Source organism: Antennarius striatus, chromosome 21 (genome assembly GCF_040054535.1).
Source record: "Antennarius striatus isolate MH-2024 chromosome 21, ASM4005453v1, whole genome shotgun sequence".
In the NCBI taxonomy this organism is placed as follows: Eukaryota; Metazoa; Chordata; class Actinopteri; order Lophiiformes; family Antennariidae; genus Antennarius; species Antennarius striatus.
The window spans coordinates 3,537,248-3,549,327 of record NC_090796.1 but is presented as its reverse complement, the minus strand read 5'-3'; the positions used below and the strand labels follow the sequence as shown (position 1 = coordinate 3,549,327).

The 12,080-nt window shown below is 40.5% G+C and overlaps 1 protein-coding gene across 5 annotated transcripts in view; it reads right to left on the bottom strand.

Annotated features, from left to right (window-relative positions):
• cacna1g (calcium channel, voltage-dependent, T type, alpha 1G subunit) overlaps positions 1 to 12,080 on the bottom strand; it is a 156,453-nt gene that overhangs the window by 122,047 nt on the left and 22,326 nt on the right. For all 5 annotated transcript variants that reach the window (XM_068304859.1, XM_068304861.1, XM_068304860.1 and 2 more), the window contains exon 2: positions 7,643 to 7,776. In XM_068304859.1, the coding sequence (XP_068160960.1) occupies positions 7,643 to 7,776 (134 nt within the window). The remainder of the gene's footprint in view (positions 1 to 7,642; positions 7,777 to 12,080) is intronic.

Below are 12,080 nucleotides of genomic sequence, written 5' to 3'. Positions count from 1 at the left end.
GCTGAGCCCACTAGATGATCATTAGCAGCCTCATTTCAGATGACAGCAGAAAAACCCTACAACGCTTTAACTTATTTGGTAGATACCACCATGATGGTATCCACATGATAATTACTTTATTAAAAGGAATGTGTGAAATTTTAGATAGGATACCTGTACACAGGCACACAGAACTCTTTTTTTTTCTATTTTTATTTACAGTAGACTCTCAATCCTTAACGGGAAACAGACCAAACACAGATTGACATGGCTATAATGTTTTAAAGCTATGGTACATGGAGTTTAGCAGGTGCTCGGATTCTGGATATGGTGTAATGGAAAATATTGCAGCAGTTCTGAGGTTTAAGATTCACAGTTCATGACATGACGGGATATTTCAAATGACAAAATTTGTCAGCATTAGGTTCAAGACTCTCAAGGGGATTTTTGGGTAAATTGTGTTGAATACTTTACATTTAATGTATTAGTTGGTTCATTTAAACAAAGTAGAAAAAAGTATTTCAACCAGTCATGTGCCAACAAGGATCAGATTGGATAAATATGGAAGAAGTCCAACAAAATCCTTCACCCAACGTCATGAGTTGGTTGGAGGACTTTCTTTCTGTCTGTCTTGTGTTTCTCTTGTCAGTTTATCACTCATCACTCCATCACCTCTCTGACTCTTCTTGGCTATTGTTCCCCAGGAGGAATACGACTACAGATGGCATGATCAATCAGTCAATGTACTATGGATAGGTCTGTCTGCTGCAGTAATTGCAGCTACACTCTGGTGTTTAGACTTCCCATCGACAGGGGATTCACTGAAGTGATCAATATAAAACATAAATTAATAGACTTTGAACAAGTCTAGAGCACAACTGAGCATAGAGTTTAAGACAATTCACAATCAGATTTTATGTACAAATACAATTTTATAGTGTTATAACAAGAGGAGTGCTTATCTCTGTCTAGATGAAGACTCGGTTAATATATTTATTATTTCATTTATTTTGCTGATTGTAAAAAAATGAATGAAAAAAAGTAAGTTAAGATCGTTCTGACAATTGGCTTTGCACTCACATACAAGTGTGAGTGTTGGCCATTTGCCATCAGTTGTCCCAAGCCCTACCCTGATGTGACTGAGCTCATCATCTTCCTGGTTTTTCCCCAAACCTCTGAAACAGAGGGGACCAGATGAACAGATGGCGCACCATAGGGCAGCGATCACACTTCAGCCCATACAGCAGGGGTAACAACAATGGTACACATGCCAAAATAAATAACTACATAAATAAATACATACATACATAAATAAAAATAACAGCAAATAACAGTATTTATTTTTGGGGATGATAATAAAGATTTCGGTACACTTTGTTTCTTTACAAGACATTTATTGTCTTGATTTGTTGTCTTGTCTTTGTTTTTATTAAAGTAATTACCACAAGCTCCTGCTAGGTTTACCGTTGGTGTAATATGAGAACCTTGTGCCATACTGTATTCTGTTTACTATTTTCCTTTTCCCTAGAATGCTGAAGAAAGTGCTTCCTGTTGAAGACTGGGGTAGTTGTCATAAAAATCTCTGGGAACAAACAAAGCAAGAGGACACATCTTTGCTGCGAATCCATGCTGTCTTGATCCAGAGAGAAATTAAACAACAGTCAAAAAGCCTCAAGAACAGGTTGTCCATTCATTCTGTGTTCATATCACACACAAACGGCTCTGAACAGCTTGCCAGGTAATGCAGGCAAACTCATCTGAAGCCATGGAGCAGCGGGATTGATTTTTTTTTTTCACTCTCTGTAACACTGTGACACTTGAGACACGTTTTCTGAAGATTAAGCACGTGGATTCAGAAGCAGGCAAAGCGTCCCGTCAGCCACAGATGAAAAGTGTAGCGTTATGAAGGCTTGTCCAAAATTGCAACTGCAGAATCACGTGTGATAAATATTTCCGTGAAAACAAATCGACACTTCATTATTATTGTGTTTTTTTCTGCAATCAGAGAACTGAAACTTTCTCCCATCTCCAACTGTTGGCATTCTTTTTCTGTTGTGCATTTATCCTAAACTGTGTCCACATTTCACCTGCCAGAATCCACTCTTTCTTCTCCAGAACTGTTTCATACTACCATCCCTCCATCACACACTTCTGTCTCCATCCTGACTGTAAAGTGATTAAATGGAGAGGTAGAGAGAGAAAGAAACAAGACGGTTTTATCCAGTACCCAGTCTAGTATCTCCCCACCTATATACTGAAATAAGCTCACTTGAAAACCTCCCGCTGTCATGCTTTTTAATTCCACCCACTACCTGTCAATCAAGCGGGAATCGAACCACAAATCTCAGAATATTGGACGACCCGAACTAACGCATGCTCTACCACTGAGTCACTGCCATCCCCCATACATTCTTTTCTTTTCCCTACAGGGGTCACCACAGCAAATTAGTTGCCTCCACCCAACCCTGTCTTCTGAAACCACTTCTCTCACACAGACAACCTTCATGTCCTCTTTCACTACATCCATAAACCTCCTCTTTGGTCTTCCTGTAGGCCTCCTGCCTGGCAGTTCAAAACTCAGCGACCTTCTACCAATAATGTATTCACTCTCTCCTCTGGACATGTCCAAACCATCTCAGTCTGGTCTCTCTGATTTTATCTCCAAAACCTCTAACATGTGCTGTCCCTCTGATGTACTCATTCTAGATCCTATCCATCGTGGTCACTCCCAGAGAGAACCTCAGCATCTTCATCTCTGCTACCTCCAGCTCTGTCTCCTGTCTTTTCCTCAGTGACACTGTCTCTAGACCAAACAACATCACTGGTCTCACCACAGTTTTGTACACCTTTCCTTTTATTTTAGCTGAAACTCATCTATCACACATCACACCTGACACTTTACTCCACCCGTTCCATCCTGCCTGGACATGCTTCTTCACCTATTTTCCACTCTCTCCATTGCTCTGGACTGTTGACCCTAAGTTCTTAAAATCCTCCACCTTCTTGATCTCTTCTCCCTGTAACCTCACTCGTCCACTTGTCCCTCTCATTTACACACATGTACTTTGTCTTACTGCAGCTAACTTTCATTCCTCTCCTTTCCAGGACAAACCTCCACCTCTCTAGCTTCTCCTCCACCTGTTCCCTGCTCTCACTACAGATCACAATGTCATCTGTAAACATTATAGTCCATGGAGATTCCTGTTTAACCTCACCTGTCAGCCTGTCCATCACCATAGCGAATAAGAAAGGGCTCAGAGCTGATCCCTGATGCAGTCCCACCTCCACCTTGAACTCCTCTGTCACACCTACAGCACACCTCACCACTGTCTTACAGTCCTTACACATGTCCTGCACAGCTCTAACATACTTCTCTGCCACTCCAGACTTCCTAATACAATACCACAGGTACCACAAAAACACAATACAGCTCCCTCTGGCCTTCTCTGTATTTCTCTATCAACATCTTCAAAGCAAATACTGGATCTGTAGTACTCTTTTTTTGGCATGAAACCATACTGCCGCTCACAAATACTCACTTATGCCCTTAGTCTAGCTTCCACTACTCTTTCCCATAACTTCATTGTATGTCTCATTAGCTTTATTCCTCTGTAGTTGCCACAACTCTGCACATATCCCTTGTTCTTAAAAATGAGTACCAGCACATTTCTTCTCCATTCTTCAGGCATCTTTTCACTATCTAAGATCCTGTTGAACAACCCAGTCAGAAACTCTACTGCCACCTTTCCTAGACACGTTCATACCTCCACAGGTATATCATCAGGACCAAGTGCCTTTCCACTCATCATCCTCTTCAATGCTCTCCTCACTTCATCCTGACTAATCTTTGCTACTTCCTGGTCCACAATAGCCACCTCTTCTAGTCTTTTTTCCCTCTCATTTTCCTTGGTCATCAACTTTTCAAAGTACTCTTTCCATTTTCCTATTACACTACTGGCACCTGTCAATACACTTCCATCCCTAACCTGCTGCTTGTCCTTCCCATCTCTGTCTCTCTGTCTTGCCAACCTGTATAGATCAGTCTCTCCGTCCGTACTGTCCAACCTAGCATACAAGTCATCATAAGCCCCTTGTTTGGCCTTTGCTACCACTACTTTCAACTTACACTGCATCTCCTTGTATTCCTGTCTACTCTCCTCAGTCCTCTCAGTGTCCAACTTCTTCTTAGCTAACCTCTTTCTCTGTATACACTCCTGTGCCTCCTCATTCCACCACCAAGCCTCCTTATCTACTTTCCTTCCAGATGACACACCAAGCACTCTCCTACCTGTCTCCCTGGTCAAATCAGCTGTAGTTGTCCAGTCATCTGGAAGCACTTCCTGACCACCCAGAGCCTTTCTTAACTCCTTCCTAAAAGTCATGCAACACCCTCCTTTTTCAGCTTCCACCAGTGCGTCCTCTGCTCTGCCTTTGCCCTCTTCATCTTCCTCACCACCAGAGTCATCCTACACACCACCATCCTATGCTCTTTGGCTACACTCGATTACCACTACTTTGCAGTCATTGATCTCCTTCGGTTACACTGTCTACACAAGATGTAGTCAACCTGTCTGCTCCTTCCTCCACTCTTATATGTCATCCTATGTTCCTGCCTCTACTGGAAGTATTCACTATAGCCGTTTCCATCCCTTTTGCAAAGTCAACCACTATCTGATCTTCTGCATTCCTCTCCTGGATACCAAACCTGCCCGTCACGTCCTCATCACCTCTGTTTCCTGCACCAACATCTCCATGTTGAAGTCTGCATCAATGAAAACTCTCACTTCTAGGTATGTTCTGCTTCACTTCATCAAAGTCCAACCAGAATTTCTCCTTCTCCTCCAGCTCACATCCTACCTGTGGAGCATACCCACTAACAACATTGAACATCACATCTTCGAATTCTAGCTTCAGACTCATTACTTCATCTGACACTCCTTTTACCTCCAGGGCATTCCTAACAAATTCCTCCTTCAAGATAACTCCTACACCATTTCTCCTCCTATCTACATGACAAAACAACTCCAAAACTTCTAACCTTTCTACCTTTCCACCTGGTCTCCTGGACACACAGTATGTCTACCTTCCTCCTCTGCATCATGTCAACCAACTCTCTACCTTTTCCTGTCATAGTTCCAACATTCAACGTCCCTACTCTCAGTCCTATACTCTTGGCATTACTCCTCTTTTTCTTCCTATGAACACACTTTCCTCCTTCCTTCTTTAACCAAAAAATGTAATATGTTAATAGGATGTAAAAAATATTATCATTTTTGTAAGATACTTTTTTTTTTAAATGATGCAATAAAAAATGCCAGCAGCAGCCTTGAATGGATCATATCAAAACCTGTAACACATAAAAATGAGAGTTTGTTTGTTGATGTGCTTCATAATACGTTTCAACACATTAACCATTGTCTTAAAGCTAATCCATATATTTGCACACGTTAACCTCTACTGCAGCCTGTTTCTGCTTCAACACCATACCACCTGTTCTACTTCCTGTTGTGTCAGTTGGAAGCTTATACATCATCATGACATTAATATATCTAGTTCACTGTCTCTAGATCAGTTGTCCTCTGAGGAGGTGGCTTTCAGCATCACTGATGTCACTATAGTCTAGATGTCTGGTCAGGGAAGAGGGAATAAATGAACAAGAGATGTGGAAGATGTTCCACTGCAGAAAACAGTTCTAGCCACAGCTGTACTTTGCAGGTGTGTTCCTGTAGAAAACTACATAAAATGTACCTTGTCTTGGAGTTTCAGGAGGTGAAGGGCAAGGGACACTCACACACACACACGCACACACACACACACACACACACACACACACACACACACACACACACACACACACACACACACACACACACACACACACACACACACACACACACACACACGCATGCTCAGAAGGAAACATGTCCTGTCCCCACTGATAGACGACAGAAGCTGTGACAGACGGGTGGCATTAAAAACTAGCATGGAATGTGGCGTGATGAAAATGTCAGACTGAAACCAGCAGGCTATATTCTGTAACATGTTTAATCACATTAGTCTGTATACTTCTGTGAGTGCATTAGCCATATAATTGTCCACACGGGTGTGTGTGTGTGTGTGTGTGTGTGTGTGTGTGTGTGTGTGTGTGTGTGTGTGTGTGTGTGTGTGTGTGTGTGTGTGTGTGTGTGTGTGTGTGTGTGTGTGTGTGTGTGTGTGTGCGTATGTGTATGTGTATGTGTATGCAGCAGAGATCAAACACATAAGTCTTAGAGATAAAATTAGAACCAAATTCTTACTTTCAATGGAATGTACTTTGATTTTCTTCCTTAAACACTTTTACTGAACACTTAGAAAACATTTATTCAAAGGACAACGCCATTGGAGCTCACTGGGAAGTTGCCAAATTAATTCAGAGGACAGGTTCTAACTGGTTCAAGCTTCAAATCCAAATTTCTCAGATGTGCTTTGGAGGCGGGAAACAAAAAAATTCCTGCAGCTTCTAAATCCAGTGATACGATTACCCCCTAAAAACAAATTTTCTACTCAGATGTCACTTTGTACTCCTAAGCCCTTACATGCAGATTTGCTACCAAAATCTGTATTGTGTGTCTATGGTAGGCTTCTGGTGTTAATGCCATGTGTCACAACCTCAGTATTTTGATGTATATAAAGGTGAGGAAAAGACACGGCACTTTCAATAGTTTCAGATATTGTTGAACATATTGGAGGCATATCTGTCTTTACTGAGTCAGTTCTACCTGCTCTTACCTCACCTACCAATGCTTCTCAAGTTGGCAAAGTCCCCTGTAGCCTGTCAAACTTTCCATTAGCATAAATTGTGGCCAGTGTTTAAGGGTTAAGGTCATAACATATGATTTATTTTGACTCTTCTGCCAAAGTTATACAGAAATGAAAAAGAGTATCTTATACCTCTGTTCTGATCTTGTGTTGCTTGTCACATCACCTATTCTATGGCAAGGTTGAAAAGTAGTATTGACATCACGCACCCTTATCTTCATGGAATAACTGTAGTCACTGTTCCCAACATGGTATTTAAAGTTGGAATAAAGACCCTTGATAACACGCCAAATGGGATTACCCGTATTCCCTTAGTATTTCCCATGAGCGATTAAGGCTATCAAAGGCCTTCTCAAACTTCATGAAATTGATGAAAAGCTGCCTCTGCCAATCTGCACAGTGCTCAATGATATTACAGAGCACAAATATCTGCTCTGTATATCCTCTACCTTCTCTAAAACCTGCTTGTGCATCCCAAAGCTGTTTGGATATTTTTTTTGTGCCTTAGTATCAACCTCTGGTTGGTGGGTTGCTATTAATGTCTGGAAGAAATTCTGCCTCCTCTATACTAATTTCTACTGTTGGTAGTAGTCTGTTTAAAATTTCACTGAAGTGCTCAGCTCATTTTGTTCTGCCCTAGTCAGTCATAAGAAGTCTTCCTTGCTTGTTTCTAACTGGTGATTTGGTGGTTCTATATTTGCCATTTGTGATCTTATACACTTCTCTTTGTTCGACTCTTCCTCTGCATGTCTTGTGAGATTGTCCATGAATGCTTTATATCTGCTCTAGCTCTCTTATATGCACCAGAATGTGAAAAGCTGTAGGTAGATGCTTGACCACCTGTGTGTATTGTGTAGTAACTCACCCAGCCACCACTATGAAAAAGTCCAAGCGGTTCCACGTATCTCCAAGGTAACACTTCTTTCCAAAGATTCCCAGAGCAACCATCTTGATCACCATCTCAATTGCAAAGAATGCAAAGATGAAGTCATCAAAGTCCTGAGGTAAGAAAGAGATAGAAATGACCAGTTAAAGATTGATGAATTGAGCTGAGGCTCACGGGTATGTTGGTAGCTTTGCAGATTTTTGGTCATGAAGTATTGAACAAATTTAATTTTTATGTACCACCGTCCTTTGGTACCACCTTCATGTCGGTGCCTAAGGAAGTCAGAGTTCACCGGACACAATGTCTGAGAACCCTAAATATCGGTCCAAAAGTTGGTGCTGATATCTTTTGCTGTGTGAGATGTTTATTTGGATAAGTGAAAAGTCTGGCAAACGTATGACACATATGTCAAGGCCCGCAGGCGACATCTGGCCTGTGACGAATTATCTATTGCCCACGGGATGATTTTTAATTACTATTACAACTGGCCCGCAGGCCACATTGGCCCGCTGGTATTGTGCAATACATACCCCACAATGCAATAGTAGTGGAAGTAATGCAGCGCAACAAGCAGGCTTTGGTTTCATTGTTTAACAGCAGTCAGAGCAGAGGTTGGGTTTAGCTACTCCCCTCCTCAAAAATTTCAAAAAGGAAGGTGGCCGCTGAGAGAAGGGGGTTTCAAGCCAGGTGGGAGTCAGAGTGTATGTTCAGAGAGGTAAAAGGTAAACCTGTGTGTATTCTGCCATGTTTGTACATTACATCCCCGACACAGTGCCCCAGCTCCAGCTCGGAAGATCTCTATCTTTAGCCACACATACGTTTGTGAAGAATATTTCTCTGATGAAGCTGAACAAAACATCACACAGGAGCTGTCTGACTGATAAACACCTTCACTCCATGCTGACGATTTCCTCAGCTCAGAGCCTGACCCCGAACATTGATGAACTTGTGTGAAATACGAGACACCATCAAATATCAGGCTCAGCCTCAGACAAGTGAGCATTACACAGCAGTAAGATATTTTCAGTTGTAAATTCAGTTAAATTTTTACATTTGTTTCTACAAGACGTGATGTCTCCTTGAAGGAAAGTATTGTTTACTTGAAAGTATTGTTTACTTCAGTACTTGAAAGTATTGTTTTGTCTGTGTGCCATAGATTTTTTATTCTATTTATTTATATTTATTTCAGTTGAATGGACTCACAGATTTTTTTTTACTATTTGAAAGCAGTGATTGGTAGTATCATAGAGCAGCACAATAATCTTTTAAAACCTCTTACTTTTTTTTCACAACAATGTATTATTATTGTGCATGCATTACTGCATGCACAATAATTTATTATCAGTTTATAATGCATGCAATTTCATTTATGCATTTATCTTGATATTAAAACATACTGAAATGAGCATAGCCTTTTGAACCAAGAGCTAAAACAGTGTATATTATTTAATGATTAAATAAATAAAGCAATATTTTGTTTTGGCTCTATCAGTAACTTCAAGAGGAAACCTTTTGAACAGGAAAACAGCAAAAAAGTAAATGTCCTTCAAAGACAAAATATGTTCCTTAATAAACATTGAACCAGTCCGACCCTCAGCTAGTAGCAAATTTGTCTTTTTTGTATTTAACTTTGACACCCCTGGTTTATGAAGTCTGTTGGTAATTTTATGGTCTTCCAATAAACAGATAAGCATTTTTTAGTCCTAAGTAGTTGGTGGACCTGTTCATAGCAGACAATATTGCAACATACATTTGAATGGATAAATATACTAACAATAAGTGTCTCTTACATTTATTTAGCTCACAAATAGTTCTGTATAATTAAAAACAAGGCAGTCACAGACTGCAACATCCCGTGCCCCCCCCTGAATTCAATATTTTACCATGACCTACTTGCATAGGTCAAAGATCAAAGCTCTTGCTCTGACCTACTGTAATTGAAAAAAGCACTGGCTTTGATTTATGATTATGATTGATTACTCACACTGGCCTTCTCCCTCGTCTTTCTATCTTATCCGGTTTCGAGTGTACAAAAGTTGAAATTTGACCTTGACCTAGTTTTCTCAAGGTCAAGGTCATCATCTCATTTTTATCCCCTTTGACTTGAGTGCTTTTTTTCATCTTTCTCTCTGCAACAGTTGCGAAGGATGAATGAACAAACGGACGAACACACAAACTACTGACAATTACAATACATGGCAGCTTTGAAGCAGGTTGTAATAAACCGGAAATGTAAGCTCCACAACGCCACACAAATTACACAGATTCTAGGATTCCACACAATTCTACACACATTATACATTTTATGGAAGCAACTGAACAGCAATGACACGTCAGGAATATGTCCAAAACCAAAAGTTTGTCAAATTATGAACTGTTGACCGTCAGATCAATTATTGCTTTTCTTTACGATGAATATTTTACTATATGTTGTTTCTATGTGGCCTACATATATGTCAGATTTACATAAAATAATCTGTGACATCAGGCAATATCATCAACTTGTACCACACTAATAGTCATGCTCTAAGAGCATTCTTATCTGGTGTTTAAAAATAGCCCACTGTAACCTTTGAAACTAATGTGATGCTTTATTAATTCCGGCAGAGGAATCCTCTTTTCTCTTTGCCCTGCTGTCAGGAGGTCAGGGTCCCTGTGGAGCGGAGGCAGAGAAAAGAATAGAAATAAAAGCTAACGACCTCTTTGCAGCTGCAGAGGATTCAATGGAGTGCTCAAGGGCACTTCAGCAAGCCAGATGCCTGGTGAAGATACAGGTCCTCATGCCCAATGAGGTTTTTCACACCAGGAGGGCTCCTCGCTGCTTTGGCAGCCACTCCAGAGACAAAATGCTGTCCGATTTGGAGTACAAAATTTAATACCATGGAACCAGCCTCTCTTTTCACTAATCAGTATTTCTTCTCTCGTTACTATAAGAGTACCTGAATGAGCTGCACTGCTTGATGCTTCATCAGACTGGATAGAAAATGAAAATTTGAGCAAATAAAGGGGAGGTAAGGTTAAAAAAAAATTACCAACCTAGAGTATATGTATATTTGCATAAACTCACTTGAAAGTCTCACGGTGTCACGCTGTTAACAACTCCACCAACTACCTGTCAATCAAATGCCAAACCAATTACAGGACTAAAACAATCACGACACATCTACCAGAAGGAATGACGTTAACAATATGGTGTAAAGCATCTGCTATGTTAGGAGAATAACTATATATGGACTTCCCAGGTAACATAATTTTAGAGTGTCATAACTTCCAACAATTTTCACGATTTTGAGCAGTAAGTCCAACAAGCAGGGATGAGACAGAAAACAGCAACAAATTCTGAGTGAAACTAACTGGAACACGAACAGTCTGTCCAGCTATGGTTTCTGTTTGGAATGGGACAATCGATGTAGTATCCAAATTGGTCCTGGGGTATCTGACAAAAAAAAAATTATATATATATACACACATATACATACACACACCTATATATATATATATATATATATATATACTGTATATACACATATACTTACATACATACACACATATATATATATATATATATATATATATATATATATATACATATATATATACGTATATACACATGCAAACACCCACACAGTGGCTTTCAAAAGTATTCAGCCCCCTTGAACTTTTCCACATTTTGTCATGTTATGACTACAAACAGACTGCCTTTTGCCACAATTTCAGCTGCAAGCCTTTTGGGGTATGCCCCTACTAGCTTTGCACATCGAGAGACTGAAATTTGTACCCATTCTTCCTTGCAAAACAGCTCAAGCTCAGTCAAATTAGATGGAGAGTGTTTGTGAAAGGCAGTTTTCAGATCTTGCCACAGATTCTCAATTGATTTTAGATCAGGACTGGCCCAATCTAACACATGAATATGCTTTGTTTTAAACCATTCCATTGTAGCCCTGGCTTTATGTTTAGGGTCGTTGTCCTGCTGGAACATGAACCTCCGCCCCAGTGTTTTGCAGACTCCAACAGGTTTTCTTCCAAGATTGCCCTGTATTTGTCTCCATCCATCTTCCCATCAACTCTGACCATCTTCCCTGTCCCTGCTGAAGAGAAGCACGCCCAGAGCATGATGCATATTTGACATCTCTTAACAAACCTCTGAAGCCGTCACAGAACAGCTGTATTTGTACTCAGATTAGATTACACACAGGTGGACTCTATTTAGTCATTATGTCATGATCCTGTCTTGTTAAGTGTTTGTTTCTCTATGTTTTATGTCTTGTCTTCCTTTTTTATTTTGTGATCACTCACCCCTGTCCCTTTTCCAGGTTCCTGTTTGCCCTGCCCCCTCCCTGTCTGCATGCACCTGATCCCTGATTGTGTTTCACGCACCTGCCTCCTATCACCCCCATTAGCCCTGCATTTATTCCCC